Here is a 20,717-nt window from a genome sequence, read left to right on the forward strand (position 1 = left end):
TTAAGGTGTTAATTGGTATTACACCAGAATTTAAAATGAGTCACACAGCATAAATGATAATATACTGTGTGTGTGTGTATATATATATATATATATATATATATATATATATATATATATATATATATATATATATATATATATATATATATATATATATATATATATATATATATAAAACACAGATAATAAAATAAAAAATTGTTTATTGAGTGACCTTGCATGGCTAACTGATCCTGAGTGCCACATAAAATTCATCAGTAGCAAACAACAACATGAGCGAAGGGAGTAGCATTATGGATAATGGTGTCTAGAAATGTAACACCATATATTAAAATCATTAAAATGTAACAATATTATTGCCTGGTTAGTATGTGTGCCAGAGGACAAAAGAGCGAGAAAAGAGTACGAGAGAGTACAGGTTTTCGTGATCAAAGTGTTTAGCTGCGTTTCTGTTGTAAATGTGCACAAAACTTTGCAGATATTCTGCTAATGTTGAAGAAAACACAATTTCACAGTTTCAATTAAATAAGAAAAGCTATTAAAATGATGTGAATAATTTTGCTCCCGTGAAAAGTCATTAGAAAACATGTTGCGCCATCATCCTTCAACCACTTCATGTTGCCTTCTTCGTCAGTATGTGTGCTAGAAGGCAAAAAGAGTGTGAAAGTGCAGGTTTTCATGATGGAAATGTCACAATATTCCCACCTTTAAAAAAATATTACAATAATCAGTCTCATAGAAACTAGCTGTATCTCCTGAGTAAATGCAGTCTTTCTGCCACATGAAGATGGAAAATTCAGGCATTCAGTTAATTTAAGCCAAGATACAAAAATATATATATTTAAAATTCAGTTAACCTGTTTATGAAGGGGGTTTAATGAAAGCTGGATTACTATGTCCTGGTAGATACGGGGTGTATACAATATACTGTAACAGGGTTTTAAGGCAATAAAAACCAAAAAAAAATCACAAATGAATAAAAATGCCACTTGAGAATTGTTTTTATTTTTACATTACTGTTGTTTCATTTTTCTCCCAGTGAAAATCTTCCTCCACAAAAACCTAACAACTGCAATCAAGATGATCGTTGCAAGCAGAACCGCTGCTAACAAAGCAGTAAAGACATCAACAGAGTTGTAGACAAACCAGGACATTTTATGGGCGCGTGTCTGCAGATGACGGGCTCCTTTGTGTCTTATGACATACTCGATCCAAAACACAGCCTGATCCAGAGGTTTCACCGGCTGATCTCTGTGCAGCTTTGAGAGAGTCCGCATGTTATCTCCAAAGGTGGAGTTGTAAATTACTGTCATCAGAGCGTCTTTGAAGATATGCCTGTCGAGCATGGCAATGTCTACGATGACAGCTGCTCCCTTCACCTTGACCCTGGATAGATTATCAGGCTGATCGTAGAATAAAGGAAGTCCAATCACCGGAACGCCGTGGTAAATTGCCTCCTGGACTCCGTTGGTGCCTCCATGGGTGATGAATACTCGAGTTTTAGGATGACCTAAGAGGTTGTTTTGAGGCAGCCACTTCACTAGCAATGTGTTGTTGCCCAGGTTGTTTGGTTTTTGTCCTACATATCTCCAAATAACCTTCTGAGGCAGCTGGGCAAATGCTGCAGCAATCTCCTCAGAGACATCCTGCGGCAGGTTGCTCACCAGAGTTCCTAGAGTCATTACAACAATCCCGTGATCTCCAGAGCTTTGGACAAACTCCTCCAGATCAGCAGGGAGGGACTTAGAAGGCTTACACTGAAACCCTCCCATGTAGACGACATTGGGGACTGTTGGACGCGGGAATTCAAACACAAAGTCGTTTCTCATGAGCCAGATATCAGCATCGAGAAAAAAGGTTGAGTAGTCCACATCAGGGCCAAAGAAGCGATTGACGATTGGTTTGTAGGCAGGTTCTGACATGTATGATAAAATGAACATCCCTACAAAGTAACTCAAGACATTCTTTAATCTCTGAGGGAAAGTCATTTTATCTGTGAGCTCGGTTGCAGTAAAGGGAATGTATGAGAGAGGTGAAGGAGCAATGAGGAAGTGGGCTTCTCCCTGGATGGTCCAACGGACATTAAACACCAGAGGAAGTTGGAGTTTGCGCGCCAACATTGCACCTCCACCGATGCCAGGGTCTGTCAGGACCAAATCATATTTGGCAGCTTCCAATGACTGCATCAGATCCTCATTCTCAAACATGTGTGTAATTACATCCCCCACTTTCTTATGAAACTGGAAGAACTGGTCTAGTAGCACCCACCTCATTTGCATGTGAGCCCAGATGTTGGACCAAAACGATCCGGGTTTTATCTGAAGCCGAATCTCCAGCTGTCGAGATAAGTACACGTCGAAGTTTTCCTCAAATCCTCCACGGCAGGGAAGAGTGACAGAGGTGTAGAGGGGTGACTTTTCCTTGATGTACCAGCTATCAGAGGGCCGAAGCACTGTGATCTCGTGGCCCCTGGCATGCAGTTCCTCTACGATCACTTTCATGTTTACCCAGTGGCTTCCGTCCAGTGGGAACACCAGAATTTTGCCCCCTGATGCAACTGATAGTTGTATTAAGAGCAACATAAAGGTGAGAAAAGAAGAATGAGGCATCTTCATGCTGATCGCAGAATACCTTCAAAAATAGAGATAATAAGTCAGTGAAGGGACATGTTCTCTCTTCTCCCTGTACCTGGGTAGAAATTAGCCTTTAAAAATATCAGTGACTGTGACCTTGTATCATTTGTAGAGCTGGATAATATGGCTGAATAATGTATCATGATATGAGTATTTGATATCAGACAGTATTGATATATTGATTTGTTTTTTGTTTTAAGTATCTGAAAGTGATATTTCTTCTTTTATTCACAATTATGTTTTGGCAGTTAGAAGGCACAGTGGTGAAACCTTACAACTTCTCCACAAGTTACTCAGCAGGTTGTTGCTAGGTAAAAGTGAGTGAGTTGCTAGGTAACCAAAGCATGAGCAAGTCACTAAGTTACCAAAGAGTGACAGAGTTAGTTGATACCACTCATCTTGCTTAGCTGGTAGTGAGAGTTTAAGCAGCTAAAGCCTTTACTCTCCAAAAATTCACCAGACACACACCTACAGGTTTTGTTAAAAGTTTTATAAGTTTCACATAAAAACTGATTTGTATATTATTTATATGAATTATTTTCATTTTGGTCCTTAAAATACCAAAAATATCCACATAACTTTATATTTTGGTCTGTCTGCTTATGTAATTTTTAAATATTAAATGATTGATGTTTTGATCATTCACTCAGTGTTTGAGTAGCCAGTTTACCAATACATTTTTTAAATGTACTTCTGTAATGTCTTGGACAGCTACTTTTTATTTTTACTTGGGTAAAAACATGTTGAAGTAATGCGATTCTTACTTGTGTATAATTTTCAGATAGTCTCCCCACTTCTGCTTGAAACCTTCAATATTTTATTACATTATAACAACACAATTGTGTTTTTTATTATATGTCATGTGATAGAACACACGAAAGTAGAAAATAATGGTAAAGAAGGAAAGTGAAATGTTTTTCTAGTTAACAAATATATTAAGTATATATACTTTGTTTTTTTTTTTATCTAAGCAAATAAAACCCCAGTAAAAAACATTGTAGTTTGTGCTTGTAATGTAATTCTTTTTACATTCCAGGGATATAAATAAGGTTTTGGATGTTTATGTTTTACTGACATTTTTGCTATTCAACCCTCCTGTATCTTAACTCATATTCAAATATTGGAAAGTGAGAATAATAACTGCTCTATGAGAACAAGAACCAATTACAAATGTGATGTAGTTAAAATAATCCTATTTGAAGGCAAACAAACAATTGTTTCTATGAACATGTTTTATGATGCATTGGACTTTAACTCTTGCATAAGATGTGTGCACTAAACCGACGCACGTTTCATGGTAAATTTACTTAGTTTTTATTTTATAATATTTAATATTCTTACCTGAATCTGTTTTTTATCTTTATAAACAGCAGCTGAAGAGAAAACACTTTGTTCTCCTCCTTCTTTGCCAATGAAAGGCTTGTTTGTGTGTCTTGTAGTCAAACGTCACATACGTTGTGATAGAAATGCACACATTTCATAACAGTTTTCAAATGTGTGCATTATGAAATGCACACATTTCATAACAGTTGTGTTATGAAATGTGTGCATTGGTCTTTGAACTGTCACAGTGGTTCGTGTGTTGTTTCACAGTGGCGCCATCTAGTGTCACGTTAAAGCAGCTTCCAGTTGTTGAACTGAACTGATCTGATCAAAACGTTAAGCAATGTGTTGTTAAAGTACTTTCAGTTAAACAAAGTTATTAAATATGCTTTTTAAACTGTTAATTTACATAAATTATTTCGATTATACAGCATTTTGAGTTGTGCTGGGAGAAAAGGAAATTATTCTCCAGGTTCCCTATAAATAAGTATCAATGCTGGTTTTATCTTTATTTTTTATATATATTTAGGGTTTTGTTAGGTGATCTACATCATACGTAATAGAACTTTTTGTGTTCTGAGCTCTACAGTTAACTAAGAATAGCAGCAGAGGTGTGAAAAAGTGTTTGCCCCCTTCCCAATTTCCTCATTTTTTGCATGTTTGTCACACTTCAGTGTTTCAGAACATCAAACCAGTTTAAATGTCAAAGACAGTACAAGTAAACACAAAATGTAGTTTTTAATTTAAGGTATTTATTATTAAGGGAGAAAAAATATAAATCTACATGACCTGTGTGAAAAACTGATTGCCCACTAAACCTAATAAATGGTTGGGCCACCCTTAGCAACAACAAATGTAATCATTCAGCTTTTTACAGCACTATGGAGGAATTTTGGCTCACTTGTCTTTGCATTTTTCGAGTATGAACAGTCTTTTTAGGGTCATGCCGCAGAATAAATGGGATCCGGGTCAGGACTTTGACTAGGCCAACCAAAGTCTTCATTTTGTTCAGAGGTGGTCTTGCCGGTATGTTTTGGATTAATCAATTTGCCGTCTCAAACAGATGGCCGGACATTTTCTTTCAGGGTTTTTTTGGTTGAAACCAGAATTCGTGGTTCCATTTATCACAGCAGATCTTCCAGATCCTGAAGGAGGTTCATGTTTTGCTGTTGTATGATGTTATTTTTCTGAAATGTGGTGTTACATTAACACCAAACGCAACGGGAGACACACCGTTCATTGTTTGTCCCGTCAGTCTGCAGAATGTTTTTCCAAAAGTCTTGAGGATCATCAATACGAATTCTGGAAAAATTAAGATGAACATTAAAGTTCAGCCGTATTTTTTCTCTGCCATGCAGCCCCTTTTGTCCACTTTTTTTCTTATGGTGGAGGCATAAACTCTGACCTTAACTGAGGCAAGTGAGGCCTGCAGTTCTTCGGATGTTGCTGTGGGGTCTTTTGTGGCCTCTTGGATGAGTTTTTATTGCACTCTTGGGGTAATTTTGGTCGACCTGCTGCTGCTGGGAAGGTTCACCACTGTTCCATGTTTTCACAATTTGTGGATAAAAGCTCTCACTGTGATTCTCTGGAGTACCAAACCTTTAGAAATGACTTTGTAATCCTCAATTCCTTTTTTTCTCATTTATTTTTGAATTACTTTGGATCTTGGTATAATGTCTAGCTTTTTAGGATCTCATTCCATTTAGTGATGTCTTGACTGAGAATATCCTTTAAGCAGGTATCTTAAATGCCATGTTTCCATTAGCTGCAACCAAGGAATTGTTATTAATACAAATAGAAGATTTGTCTGTGTAATTTGTTGAAGCCAAGTAGAGTAACCAACCAATAGGCAGAAGTTGAAGCCTTAAGAATCTACCCTCCTCATTTGCATGATTTTACTTTTCCACAGTAAAAAAGGGAGATGATAAAAAGATAAAAAGAACAAATGCTTGTATAAGGAAAGGACAAAATAAAATATATAAATTTCTTGACAAAAATGCATATTTAAGGAAAATGCAAAAGAAAATATTTACATTTCTTGACAAAAACGCACTCATTTTTAATTATGTCCATTTTGGGCCTCCATAGATTGGGCACCAAAATTGACTCCAGCTAAGGGGCCGACATCTTTGTAAATCCGGCCCTGTCTAACATTCATGTTTTTGGAAGGTGGGAAACATAATATGTCTATATTGGATTAAAACAATAAATTGAACTTTAAAGTTTTATCTATTGTATTTCATTGTATAATGTTTTATTATTACTGTTATTATTTTTACTAAGCTGTCATTTGAATAAATACGACTCCTAGAACAGACCAATTATATATATACATTTGAAATGGCCTAAAATTATTTTTGCTAAAATAATGCGTAAAGTCTGTGGGATAATGCGCAACTTATTGATGGTTTTCAGCTCAGTCTCCGGCTCTTTGTTGTTGTTCTCACGCTAACATGCGAGATCCGAAGAACCGACTCCACTGCGCGGTCGCATTCCGCCCTGACTTCCCCTCCGCCAGCGGCCTGGTGCTCTGAGATGAGCAGAAGATGTCGGTTTCGGGGCTGAAGGCCGAGCTGAAGTTTCTGGAGTCGATTTTTGACCCAAATCACGAGCGGTTTCGAATAATAGACTGGAAACCCGACGAACTAAGTTGCCAATTCAACGTCACAAGAGAGAAGCTGCTGATCATCCATTGCAACATCACGGTGAGTTTGAGGCCAGGCTAGCGACCTGACTATCATCTGAAACCGAATCACTCCTCCGAACCAACCGTGTTTACAAACTGCGAGTTTGGTGTTCGCTTTTTAAATTTATTTAGTTTTTACATTTGGCGATATATAATTAAATTATTCGACGCGTTGTAAGGCGAAGATAATGCCGTGAAATAGTTGAATTCACTTTTTAAATGCACAGAATGCCACCAAAACGTTTGGCAGTAACGACGCTGCGGTAGCTTTTTTGCTAGCATATTAACTGAAAGTAACGCTAGCTTGCCTGTTAGCCAAAAATAACTGCGTTACCATCTCAAATACGACACATTCCAACTTTATTTTAATAGAAATTGATTTAGTTTGATTAATAAACGAGTTACTTTTGTTACAAAAGCCTCCCTCCTTGTAAGAGGATTTTGGAAAACATTTTTAACGAATACGTCGTAAGCAGACGTAACGTCCAGAAGCGGTTTAATGGAATGTTGTTTCCTACCTTTCCAGTAAATAGACTGATCCTATTAGCCAACTTTTGGCACGGCTATGTTACTTTAACACCGTAACATTTTATGGAAACGGTTAGATGCCACACACATGTTTAATGAACTATTTTCTGGGTGTATTTATTTTAGGACACAAAGAACGTGTCTCCTAGCACGTCACCAGCTATTATGTCCCCGTATATTATTATGGTTTTTAGTCATTTTCAAACTAAAAGCGCTTAAAATCCTATAAGTGTAGATGACAGGTGTAAGAGCTGGATGTCCCCGTTGTTACAGCATTTGTTTTTTTGTATGCTTCAGGTAGCACAGATGAAGAAGCTCTCTGACATCCTGACCACATCCTTGTTTCTCTGCACAAATACGCACACGCAGTTCAGCTTTCACTGAGTTTTGGGGGGTAACAGTCTTGTTTTGAGATCACAGGTAGATGCATCTCAATTGTGTGGTTTTGGTGCACAATGGGCTCGTTAAATAACGAGGCTATTGAAAGGAAAAGGTGGAGCTTTGGTTTGTGCTAGACCAGGTTTGCTGGGAGGCCCCAGAGGTAAATGTTTGCACAATTGCATAACTATTACAGTTTCTTACTATAGTTAAAAATTGGATATGTTAGGGACAAAACTATGTATATTACATAAAATTATTATTCTTATTTTTAATTAAGACAATTGGATGCATAAAACTATATTTGGCAAATGTATTTGTGTAGCACATTTTGTGTACCAGATAATAAAAGAATTTCAAGTTTAAAAACACAGGTGTGAATTAAACAAGATAAAACAAATTAAATACAAGAAAGAAAATTAAATTAGAAAAGAAAGGACATAACTAAATATTGAATTATGAACTGTCCAATTCTAATTCGGAGCCACATTTTCTCTTTGCTGCTGCAGAGAGAAATGAGTCTAAAGCAGGAAAAAACTAAATTTATTTCTGTTTTTAGATTTTAAAACAAAAAAAGTCATTTAACTTTTTCAGATGATTAAAAAAAACTTTATTTTGTATGAAGACGAAGAGGGGCTAGCTGAGTGAACCGTTTTCATAAATATTGAAAACAAAAGATTCATATACCACTAAAAAATAATATGCAGAAATAGTTTAAAGTTAAAAAAAAGATTCATTTTAAAAGTCTTGTCCTTCTGGCTCCCTTCTGTTGTGAATATTTTATTCTGATTTTGCATGAAAACACACAATGGAACTTCTAAAACCCACCATTTTAATGATTTTTATAATTAAAACCTTTCTGATTTGGCTGCAAGGTCGAAAGAGCCACAAGCTGAAAACCCTCAGTTTAATTAAAATGTATCAGCTTCATAACTTTATTTAATTTTGACATTAACATAGGATGTCAAAATTAAGACCTTATCAATTCAGCCGTACAAAAATAAATACAGAATAAGAAAAAGCACATGTGGTTTTTTGGAATAACATTCATTAACACAATTTAGGATCTCAAGTCCATTCAAAATATTTGTCATATAGTCTCCCATATGTGAGGAAATACTTCTTAATGACTAGCAAAACATCTTAATGACACTTTGAAATGTTTCCTAATGCTCTGAGATTTAGCATAGTCAGATTTATTAGTGTTAGCACACAGAGTAATGAGTCTACATTTAAAATGACCTGATATAAATAAAGCCAACTTTATTTATAAGCACTTATACAACATTAAAACTGACCAAATGGCTAAACAAATCATATAAAAACATCAGAATAAATTGCATAAAAGCTATTACACATTAACCATTCTGGGTGTTTTTGGTTGATACTGATATTGGTTTTGTTTTAGGTTAAATTACCTGATTTCAATCTTTTTCTGATTAAGTTCTTTGTTGCTTCCTAATTGTGAGATCGCCGCCCAAGCAGTTCTCAGCGGTGTTGATTCTGCACCAAGAGATATTATGATAATAGCTTTACTCTGCATTGTCCAAACCTAATGTCGTTCAAGGCTGTTCGTGTTGAACTGCTCAGATTTGTCTCAATCATATGAGATGCTCAGTCTTTAAAACCTTCAGTGATCTGATGTTTCTTCAGATTGGTTCCAGTTATGCTGTCAGAAGTGCTCCTGCACGATTCTGGCAACATTATTTTAACTCTTAAGCCAGCAAAATACGACCAGTCTGCCTTTTAAGTCGAACTACGGATATTATTTGATCCCAAACAAGCAGCAAAATGTTTAAGATATTTCCTTTCTTATGCTTTATGTAGTAAATGTACGGGAGGATAATAAAACAGAAATGTAACTGTAATATTTTCTGTAATAATTGTGTGAGTCTTGATAACACTGTCATCATATTTACAGCTTGGCAAATCTGCAAGAATACTTAATGCATGGGGGTTTGCAAAAAAGGGGCTGACTTACTGAAGGCTGTTATTATTTATCTAATTACAGGAAATTAAATTGTCACCAAAAATATGGAGACAAGCCCCAAAATTATTAAAAGCCTCCTGCCACTTTCACTGAATTTAATCGTTTTTGTTACAGGAGGCATGTTGTGACCTATTTCAATCTCGTGTTTTCCTTTTCCGTTGATTATCGACAGCGCTTTAAACCACATACATGTAGAACAAACGTTTGCGTAATTGTGAAAACTGTGGGCTGAATTCATGTTTGATGTGAGACTATATAGATAGTAAGTTGTACTCAAGACTGAAAAGTAAGGCTCACTTTAAAATCAAGCTCTGAACTTGCAGATGTTGCAGACGTCTTTTGTGTTCAATTCTAAATTTATGATCCTCTAAGCTGAACAAAGTGCAACATTAATTATTTTCATCTGTAATTTGATCATTTAACAGGCCTTGTGTGAAATATTAAAGCTGTAAAACTTTCAACAGGCTGAAGTATTCAATTTAAGGTGATTTAGTCATTGTTCTACAACAGGGATGTCCATAGTGTGGGCTGTGGGCCATCTGTGGCCCTTTAAATTATTTTTTAAAAGTCCTCACTGCAAGTTAAGAATGGCAACAATTTTGCCAACAAAACCAAAAACAATTCATGACCCCAAAAATCTTTGAATTGTCAGTTTTTCTTTTTATTAAAAATATTTGAGCCAATCAGAACGAATAAATGGCAATAAACAGTTCTAGTTATACATATACAGCTATAAATACACTTAATACTGATGAAATGATGCATAAAAAATTACAATGCACCAATTCTAGTCCTTTTTTTTGCTGCTTTATCAACTAAACGAAAAAGAAAATTAAATAAAAAATAAAACTAAACAACAAACCCACCTCAGCTCCCCAAAGTCAACACAAAAAAACAAAAACCTTAGATATTTATACCTATATTCATAATCAATGCAGAAAATCTCAATTACAGGCACCATCAGCTGGGCAAAACCTCTAAGTTTGAAAAATAGGAAAGAAAACAATCTTTGTTTTTACTTTTAACAAGACAACAGTCTGATGCCCTTCTTTTGCTGTGGATCTATAATGATATTCAGATTTCACTAAAAAAAACATGTTTATTATTGAACATGTAAAAGAAAAAATTTAGTGAATTTTTGACCTGCCTGTAGTTTTGATTTGCCAGTTTTAGTACATATTTGGTCACCACTGTGTTAAACAGTTTAATTTCATCGGTTCCTTGAAACATTTGAGTTTTGAATTCTCGCTGAACCATGTCAACTTTTTAAGAACGCGTCGGTCAGTTTCCTGTCGAACACAAAGCTTTCAGGCACGCTGACTCAAGATGAAACTCTGTTGAACAAATTAAACCTCAAAACAGTCATAGCTGTTGTTGTTTCTCCACATCATTCTGGTGTTTTGTTAAAAAATAACAGAACTTTTAAGCTTTGTTAAAAGATATATTTCAGATCAGTCTATTTTTAACTCTTGTAGCTCTGCAGTTTTTATCTCTACATTTAATCTGGATTAGACGTATAAATCGACATCGTTTATAGCCAGTGTAGCGTTGTTTCAGGGTTTAAGGTGACATCTTCACATTCAGCCTGAAGCTTTTTCTTGCCCAATGTAAACAGAAGTTTGCTGAAACTACAGATCTAATTGCAGCGTTGGAGCCTCTTGTCATTCATGCTGGAGGTGTTATTTCTCTACATCACACTGAGGCCGAATCCTCTCGTTCAGTGGGTGGCTACGTGGGCTGGAACATTTGGTTTGAAATAAACCTTGACTAGTTTTATGTAAATGTCACCATCTTTACTTCAAACCACAATTTTGGTCTCTGAAAAGCACACAATAAAATTGAAACTGGACACTTATCCTCAAAGAAAATTCAATAACAAAACAAAATAGAACAATTTATACACTATTTTATATCTGTATGATATCCACGTTGATAGTTAATAATTCTCCAGCTTCGCTTTCTTGTGGTTTAAGACTGTTATGGAAACGGTCTGAAAAATCCCCTGGTATTATAACCCAATAATAGGCTACCATAATGTCCTGCTACACTATGCAGAAACTCAACTGGGCAATGATTAGTGCAACATCTGAACTCTTATCGTGTTTTTGTTTGCAGTCAGAAGTCTTAATTTTTTCATTTTTAAGTGTGAAAAAGAACAAAAATGACCCTGAGGTTATAATTCTGACAAAATTAAGAATGAAGACACGATATGCTTTGGGTCCGTTGATTATGACTCTGACTCGGGCAAAGAAATGGGACAGATTATGGCTCCCGATTTATTAAAAATGATTGATATCCTGCTGGTAGCTTTTATTTTTCAGTGATATTTAAACTAGGAAAGCAACTAATGAACATTTTAGTAACTTGCTGCTATCTACTGCTTTTTCTATCTGATGCTTCTGCTCTTTCTATTCGGTTTATTTTGTTCTTTTACTGTTGTCTATTAATTGATTTTATTTTGTCAAGAAAGGTGCCTATAAGTAAAATATACTATTATTATTATTAATCTATCCATTATTATGATGTTTAATTGGATAAAGAAAATGACACAAACTGTAATTTTTAAAAAAAAATTAGGCTTTTTTATATGCAATATTAGAAATACATTACACTGGATGATAAAACTTTCCAGTTTGGGGTTTTGGTCTCCACCAGCCCTTTTTTTGAAGGACAATTTTGTTTACAAAGATCTCAAATTAATTTTTTTTAGTTGTTTTAGTTGTTTTATTTATTTTGGATATTTAAAATGTCTTCCAGTTCCAGTGTTAAATGTTTGTTAGAATTTAAGGTTTATTGATGAGAAAGTGCTTTTGCATTGTGATCCCAGTTATATTGCTTTAAAATGGTCTTAAAGCAACAACATTAAAACAATAACTTCAGGGACAATTTATCGTCCCGCAATGTTTAATGTAACAGAACAAGAATAAACTATTAATATTCTCAATCCCTTCATGAAATGTCCAATAGCAGATGACTTTTTCATACCTGAAAAGTCTGGAATTAAATGGCCAAAATTGCAAAATTCGCATCAATGGAGGGGTGAAATGACCAACAGCCTCTAAATTTGTCCCTTATTGCCTCTCTTACAGGAATCGTACCCATCAACGTCCCCGATATGGTTTGTTGACTCTGATGATCCCAGCCTGGCTGAAGTATTGGAGCGCCTGGAGGATGTTAGGAAAGGCAGCACGTTGGTACGTTGCCTCCTACCAGGGGCAAAATGAATTTCACATTTTCATCTGCAGTTTGGTTCACATTCATTCTGTGTAAAGGTACTAAGATCACAGCTTAGAGGGGTGGTATTAAGTACAATTAACTTTTTTGATTTACATCATGTTATAAAGTTATTCCCTCATCAAAAACATACCTGGAGAGTTGCCCTGATTCTTTCATGCATGTTTGAGAAATCCTTTGATCTCCATGGCAACCATTTACCTGTGCAAAACACCTGGGTGGACCTAGCCCCGCCTTCGAGGTGCAGCTCCTCCTCAGAACTGCAGTTTCCAAGCGTCAGAGTTTCGACATTACAGAGCACTCATCCCACATGATCCCCCCACTCAACTCCTTCAGACTAGCCAGCAGCAATTGGCGCCTGGTGGCACTGCACACCTGCTGAGCTCATTATAGGAGCTACTTCTCAGGGAAACGCTGGTGAAAACATTGTTAAAGGGTTAATAGAGGAGTGATGTTGTGATAACTTTCTGAAGGCAGAGGTTCAAAAAGAAAGTTTTTAAAGAGACAGAAGCCCAATTTCAAGGCGTTGAATTACAACGTAAAATTTCTTTTAAGTCATATTTGATATACATAATTTTTCTAACAACTGAAGTTAACATGGTTACTTTATTCTGCCATAAAATGGCACTGTGGGCCACAATACAGCCCCTTTAATAACATCTTGGAATGTTTTTATTAACAAATGTTGCTATGTATCATCCCAATTTAAACACTAAACACTGGTTATTTTTAAAGTCCCTTAAGACGACCTTTGTTGTGAATTGGCGTTTTTTTTTTTTTTTTTTTGTAACCCCTCCAGGGGGTCTTTTTGTGGGCTCTAGTGTCCCTTTTCATGAAGTAGGCTGACAGGAAAGGGGGAGGGAGAGGGGGGAAGACATGCGGTAAATGTCGCCGGGTCCGGGAGTCGAACCCGCGACAGCCGCGTCGAGGACTTGAGGCCTCCAAATGTGGGTCGCGCTAACCCCTACGCCACCACGGCACGCCCCGTGAATTGGCGTTTTATAAATAAACTAATTTCAGTTATTTTCCATGTATTAATAGCCTGTTATATTTTTTTACTTTCCAGCTTCTTCAGCAATTGAAGCGGCTTATTTGTGATCTCTGTCGGCTTTACAATCTGCCACAGCATCCAGATGTGGAAATGCTGGACCAGCCTTTACCTGCTTGCCCGATCACACAAGAGCGCAAGGTGGGCTCAGAAAACGAGAGCCGTGTTTGTCAAAATCAGAAATTCAGTTTGTTAACTCGCATTATTTTACTCTGCAACAGCATGGGCCAACAGATGAGGTGACATCTGAAGAGGAAGAGGAGGAGGAAATGGGAGAGGTTCCTATAAACGCTTCTGATCAAATTTGCATTATGAGACGCCGTCTTACCCAGTTAATTTAATTTTCTAACTTAGTTTCATGCTGTAATCTGTCGCAGCAGGACATAGATCTGGACCAAGACCTGGACCATTACGACATGAAAGAAGAGGAACCCCCAGAGGGTAAAAAGTCAGAAGATGACGGAATAGAGAAAGAAAACCTGGCCATCTTGGAAAAAATACGTAAAAATCAGAGACAAGATCACTTGAATGTAAGATCCTCGTCTGTCGTTTTTACTTAATCAGAACAAAACCAGTAACTGGCTAAATGTTACATTTACCTGAATATTTTTTTTGAAAAACATGTACTCTACGCTGTACTTGAGTAATTTTATTACGAATTATCACTACTGATACTTGAGCAAAATTCCTAGATACTCGACCAAATGTGAGTGACTTCACTGAATGGAGAATAATTATGTTTTAACCAAAGATTTACCAGACAAACAACTGCAATTCCTGTTGAAGTTTTATAATGAAAGAAATTTCTCTTTCGCCTGATTTTGTACGGCTGGACAATATGGCTGAAAAACTTATCATGATACAAGCGTTACATACCAGTCGATAGCGATAATTATTGATGAGGTTTTTTTTTTTTAATTATTTTAAAATATATGAAATACTACCAAACTGGTGGGGGTGGGATTTTCCAGTTTTATCCACAGTTTTCACTCCACACCATTGTTTATTTTTAAGCAGTTATGAAGCACAGTGCCAAAAACGTTGAACTGCTGATGTGGCAGTCACTCAGCAGGTTGTTGCTAGGCAACCACAGAAAGAGTGAGGGACTCTGCCTTGAGTAATTGCTTGTATTTAAGTAAAAACATGTTGAAGAGGTTCTACTCTTACTTGAGTACAGTTTTTGAGTGATCTTCCCACCTCTAATAATAACTCTGATTGTACTCAGACAGGGTAACTTTAACTTTCTGGAGTTAATATCTAAGAACTGCATATCTGTCCATGTTGAAACTCTTTAATTAGATACTTAATTAAATTGCAGGGCGCCGTTTCTGGTTCAGTTCAAGCCTCGGATCGCTTAATGAAGGAACTCAGGGAGATCTACAGGTCGCAGAGTTACAAGACCGGTAAGGTCACCTATCATTCACTCCCTGTAGCTTTTACTCTAAAACATTGAAGAAGGTGAATGAATTTTTTTCCTGCTAATTTCTCAGGTATTTATTCAGTCGAACTAGTCAATGACAGCCTTTATGAATGGCACGTCAAGTTAAGGAAGTAAGTTCTACCTTCGGCTTGTTGTTTTAAACTGATCTGTGTCTGATAAGCTTCTCTAATCTGCTGGATCTGATTCTGTTCAGGGTAGATCCAGATAGTCCATTGCATAGCGACTTACAGGTTCTAAAAGAAAAGGAAGGAGTGGACTTCATTCTGCTCAATTTCTCTTATAAAGTGAGTCAGGAGGAAACATTTGTATTTTCTTAGTGGGAGAAGGGTGGACATATTTTCTCACAACTGACCTTTTTCTCTGCTGCCTGACAGGATAATTTTCCTTTTGACCCTCCTTTTGTACGGGTTGTCTCTCCCGTGCTTTCTGGAGGGTAAGTTTACTGTTATAGTTATGCTGTTCACGCCTTGACAAAGTATTCATTAATTAAAACCATGAATGATGTTTGTTTCCAGCTATGTTCTAGGAGGAGGAGCGTTGTGCATGGAACTTCTCACAAAACAGGTATGTTCACAAATCTCTTACAACGTCTATAAGTTTCATCTCTGGTGGTTAGAGAGCCTTATTCATTTATTCATATGTGTGTGTGCTTTTAGGGCTGGAGCAGTGCCTATTCAATAGAATCTGTTATTATGCAGATAAATGCAACTCTGGTTAAAGGCAAAGCCAGAGTGCAGTTTGGAGCCAATAAGGTACGGTGTCATCATGATTCAGTGTCCTAAAAACAAAGTTTTGGACCTTCAAGTTGTTCATTTTTAAACAGTCAACATCCAGTATGTGGGGATTTAATTCAGTATACTACATACATTCAAATTAAACCCAGTTATCAAACGATGCCTAGTTGTCTCTTAAAGAAACCCAGAGCCCAACAGAACGCCAGACCTCTTCTATGGAGAGGAAATCGTAAAGCTAAGAGTTCAAATAACGGCAAATAATGCAGGTTGGAGAGCAGTAGAAGAAATTAGTGGAGCGAGGAAATGTGGTCAGTTTGTTCTCCAGCAGCAGCCAAACATTCAAAACTTCATTCAAACGTAGCCTGGGCTTTGTAAAAACAAATATCTTACCCACATTGTTTAAAAAAAAATACGGTACACAGGATCAGTTTTAGAAATGTTTTCATCCACATGAACCCACAGCCACTCAGGGTTGATTTAAACATGCCAAACCTATAGGGGGCAGTGTAGCACAAAGCTAAAACCTATGTCAGCCAATCAGATTGCTCCAGAAAAACCACAACTTCCAGTTAGGAATCAAGCATGGCGTCAGGATGGTCATAGGTGTGGAAAGAGAGATTAGTTGAATTGCAGCGTATTAAAATCTAAAATTAATAAATCGCAACACAACGCCTTTTGGGAATCATGTTGACGCAGGTATGGAGTTTTCTCAAATCTTCACTTTTGTGTGGAGTTTTTATTAGAGCTGGACAATATGGCTGGAAAACATATCACAATATCAGCGTTTCATATTGATAATTACTGATTAGATTTTTTGTTTTTAATATGTGAGGTGCTGCCAAGCGGGTGGTGTGACCATTCTGGTTTCATCCTCAGTTTTCACTCCACTACGTTTTCTTTTTAAGCCACTGAAACTGCTGCTGCGCAAATTACTGAACTGGTCGTTGCTAGGCAACCAAAGAGTGAGTGAGTTGATTCCATCAACTTTGCTTAGCTCACCATGAAAGATTGAGCAACTGAAATCGTTCCTCTAAAGCCTACTTCCCCCAGAATGCCATGCGGTTGTGGATCTAAGCTCAGTGAAATTATTGAATATTCTGTCAGATGTATTGGCTATTGATACTGATCACGTCTCTATCTCGATATATATTGTTATTGATTTATTGTCCTGCTGTAGTTTTTATAAATAATTCTTTTGACAATTTAAAAAAGAGTTTTCATGTGGATGAAAAGCCAAAACTCATAAAAATATATTAGTTTTCCCAGATGTCCGGCTATGTTTGGACTAGGCCTAGAACATGGTGGTTTGATTTTCCTCCTAATTCACGATGATGCATTAATTTGAGTTTGTCTATCACAGAAAAAAACAATCAGTTTGCAATCATGTGACAAAAGCAGGATGAACATGTGTGAGTTTTAATTTTTGTCATTTGTGTTTTAGAACCAGTACAATCTTGCCAGAGCACAACAGTCGTACAAATCGCTGGTGCAGATTCATGAAAAGAACGGTAGGTTAAAAAAGTCTTAATTAGTTTTTAAAAACGTCCACCACCAATCTTTTCTTTTCTTTTGCTGTTGTTGTTCCAGGCTGGTACACACCACCTAAAGAGGACGGATAAGAAGCTGCCACCTCTATGCACTGGGAACACGTCATCTTTGGGTCACCTTGTTTTATTCAGAATATTTTCCCTCTCTGACTTGCTGGGAATATATCATCTTTCTCACAGAAACCATCTCGCTGCCTCATTTGATAAGTATTCTCCTGGAAAAACTAAACTGGTTTCGTTTTGTTCCCTTCTCTCCTTCCCTCGGAGCTTCAGTGAGAAGGCGAGGGCATCGCTCGTCCCGTTTTCTAAATGTTCTTTTGTGTTGGGGAGGAGAAAAAATATATATTTTTCTTCCTTTAGATGTGAGGAAATACTTTTTCTTTAGCTGCTTTGGCGAAGTGGAGCCCCACAGTCAGTTTCCCTCTTGTCTAAATGACGTTTTTCTTTTTTTTAAAAAAAGATCAAAACCGAAGCTCTTGAAGTGGCACCTCATTGCACCAGTTTTTAAATTAACTGTGATTTGATTTGATTTTTTTTTTGTTTTTCTTTTCTTTTGGAAATTAACAGGTACATAAATGCATATATTGTTTTTAGACATTGTTTGAAAACTTCTTTTTTTTTGTTGTTGTTATTTGAACATCCTAGACAATAAAAGATGTTGGGAGCGTATCTTAAAGCCGAGAAGAACTGCTCCACTTTTCAAAATGTATGAAGTGTAGAATAAAAAAGCTTCAGTGTTTCTGAACGAAGATCAGCCGAATAGGAAGATTACATGTGATGATATTTTACGTTTTGCCTTGTTTCTGTTCTCGCCCCTCAAAGTGCTGGTGGACGTTTCATTTTTTCAGCTCAGAATTGGCAGCATGTTTTCATTCGCATCTTTTTCTTTGACCTGGAATCGGCTCTGTGTAGACAACTGAAGATTTTTGTTGTTTTTTTTCCCCCCCAACAAAGTGTGGCTATTAAATGAGTCCACCCTTAATTCAGTTTAGAGTTAACCAAAACATTTTAATCTCTCTTTCTTTTTACTCTTCTGCTGCCAGAAGAGTAAAAAGAAACAGAAAGTTCCTCCCTAAATCACCAAATAAGCTATTCTAGATCATTTTTTACCTAAATATTCACAGTAAACAAACCATTTTGTTTACATTTCCTGGTGGTGTTTGACTTATTTGTTGTTGGTAAAAGCTGAAAGTGGGCATTAAATGCTTAAATCTGACATTTAAGCACAGAAACCTCAAATTATCCTCTATTTAAACATGTTTTAGCTCTTATTGCTGTTTGAGCCTGTTGACTTTTATACAGTCTAACAGATTGTGCCCAGATTAAACCATAAAAACTCAAAGTGAACTTTCAAGTGCACTAAACGTCTTCAGAAATGAAAAACAGTTTGCAAAATCTAAAACTGAACCATTTATTACCAGTTTCTTCTGATCTTTTTATTACTTTTTCTACTAAAACATTTCGGTTTCCTGTTTAATAGCCACACCTTGTCGGTTAGTTTCAGCTTTTCTGTTTCCAGAACCCTTTTTGTCTCCAGAATGTTACATGAAATGTTTTTTTTTATATTGGAATCAGAGAGGGGTTGGTAATCTGACGTAAATCTAAAAATCTTGATGAAACTCAAACATTTTGCCCTCCGGTTACACACACTGTAACTCAATCTGATGGTTCTTTTGCAGTTTATTTGCTAATACTATCTGTAAAAGTATGTCTTAAAGGCAACTCAGGTAATCAGCGACTCTTACGCAAAGGTTCGTGCATATTTGTGTTGGGTTATCTGGTTTTCTGGCTGAACAAAAAGAAACTAAATATTTTAAAAAAACAATTATTTTTGTCTTTAATTCAGTTGAAGACGCTGACGGAAGGAGCGTGAGGATTTCTGTAGCATGACGTACCTCTTCTTCGATATCCACTGTAATATTTGCTTTGTTTACTCCCAGTTTTTGTGTGCAATCAAATGTTTCCAGGTCATTTGCATAGCTGGTCTTGGAGAATCGCTATAGGAACATGCGAGGTTCATATTTTCAGGTCAGAGATACAAAAAAAAAAAAACCTCGCTCCACATCCTGTTGTTGCATTTGTTTGGGGGAGAGTTTTTCACCAGGATATTCACACCATGGATCTTTTTGGCATTTTTACCAACAACTTTAGCTGCAAAGTCTACATTCATCTGGGAGAGTGCCTCCTAAAACAAGCCGAAACGCTGATCACAGGAGATGTTAAAGGAGGCTGACGGACAGGAAGTGATCACTTCTCCACGCGTCCCAACCTGGACTGTGTTTGGAAACAACCGTTTTCTCTCGACTGTCGTTGAATTTTGAATTTGTTTGAATCGCCAACAGAGACGATTGAATCTTGCTTTTGGCTCGCCCCACTTTCTGTTTATTTTTCAGTTTCCATTTGAAGATATTTTGACCGTGTATAGCAATTTGTAAACTTGCATCAAGTTTATGAATAAAGAATTTTAAAATATTTGATGTTTTCTGATGTTTTTAAAATTTGAGTCATGATAAATTAGAACTGTATTTAATAAAACAAAAAAACGGAAATATACATGTATCCAGATAGCTAAGCATCATCAATACATAAAAATTTTTTTAGTCTGTATGAAAACAGTTGAGTTTAGTTAGATTCCTTTTGCATTTGTTCATTTAAAATGTGTAGCAAAAACAGAATAAACAAGAAAACTTTTAGGGGTAAATACTTTTTTCCTCAGAACTGTAATTGTGTATTTAAATGCACAAGATAAAACTAATTAGCAAAAACGACAAGCCTCAGAAATTGCTCAAAAGTTTTAAAAAGCTGCCTTAGATTATATATTTTAACATTTCTGACACCCTTAATACTTAAGGTTAAAATATATAAAAGTAAATAAATGTGAAATAATATCAAAAGTAAGGAAACTATAAGTTATGAGATATTTTTTTAACTATATGTTTAACATACTATATTGTCCTAAAAGTCATTTATGGATTTTTTTTTCTCAAAAATAACCACTTTTTTATTTTTTTTTAATTTTTTTTTGCCAAAAGGTATTTAGGCAACAAAAAAAATCCCTTTCAGTAAAAAAAAAAAAAATCAATAAAATTTTTATTTAAAACTAATTTAAAACTTTGTCATTGAGGTTCGGAGGCAAATTTCTGTAAGGCTGCACAAGCTGGATTTTCAAAAC

At 36.2% G+C, this 20,717-nt stretch overlaps 1 protein-coding gene and 1 pseudogene across 2 annotated transcripts; one reads left to right on the forward strand and one right to left on the reverse strand.

Moving 5' to 3' along the window:
- Window positions 1-248: 248 nt before the first annotated feature.
- LOC102223780 lies at window positions 249-4,028 on the reverse strand (annotated as a pseudogene).
- Window positions 4,029-6,401: 2,373 nt separating this feature from the next.
- On the forward strand, window positions 6,402-20,017 carry LOC102220402 (ubiquitin-conjugating enzyme E2 Q2-like). 2 transcript variants are annotated; one of them, XM_005795839.3, is made up of 13 exons: window positions 6,402-6,664; window positions 12,631-12,735; window positions 13,842-13,964; window positions 14,045-14,101; window positions 14,201-14,353; window positions 15,142-15,226; window positions 15,314-15,374; window positions 15,458-15,548; window positions 15,639-15,697; window positions 15,780-15,828; window positions 15,921-16,016; window positions 17,440-17,506; window positions 17,586-20,017. In XM_005795839.3, exons 1-13 carry the CDS (start codon window positions 6,506-6,508, stop codon window positions 17,615-17,617), a joined length of 1,137 nt encoding a protein of 378 aa, XP_005795896.1. In that variant the 5' UTR covers window positions 6,402-6,505; the 3' UTR covers window positions 17,618-20,017. The 2 variants fall into 2 exon arrangements, with proteins under 2 accessions (XP_005795896.1, XP_023207622.1); XM_023351854.1 differs by having other exon boundaries at window positions 14,204-14,353.
- Window positions 20,018-20,717: the final 700 nt, after the last annotated feature.

Source organism: Xiphophorus maculatus, chromosome 2 (genome assembly GCF_002775205.1).
Source record: "Xiphophorus maculatus strain JP 163 A chromosome 2, X_maculatus-5.0-male, whole genome shotgun sequence".
In the NCBI taxonomy this organism is placed as follows: Eukaryota; Metazoa; Chordata; class Actinopteri; order Cyprinodontiformes; family Poeciliidae; genus Xiphophorus; species Xiphophorus maculatus.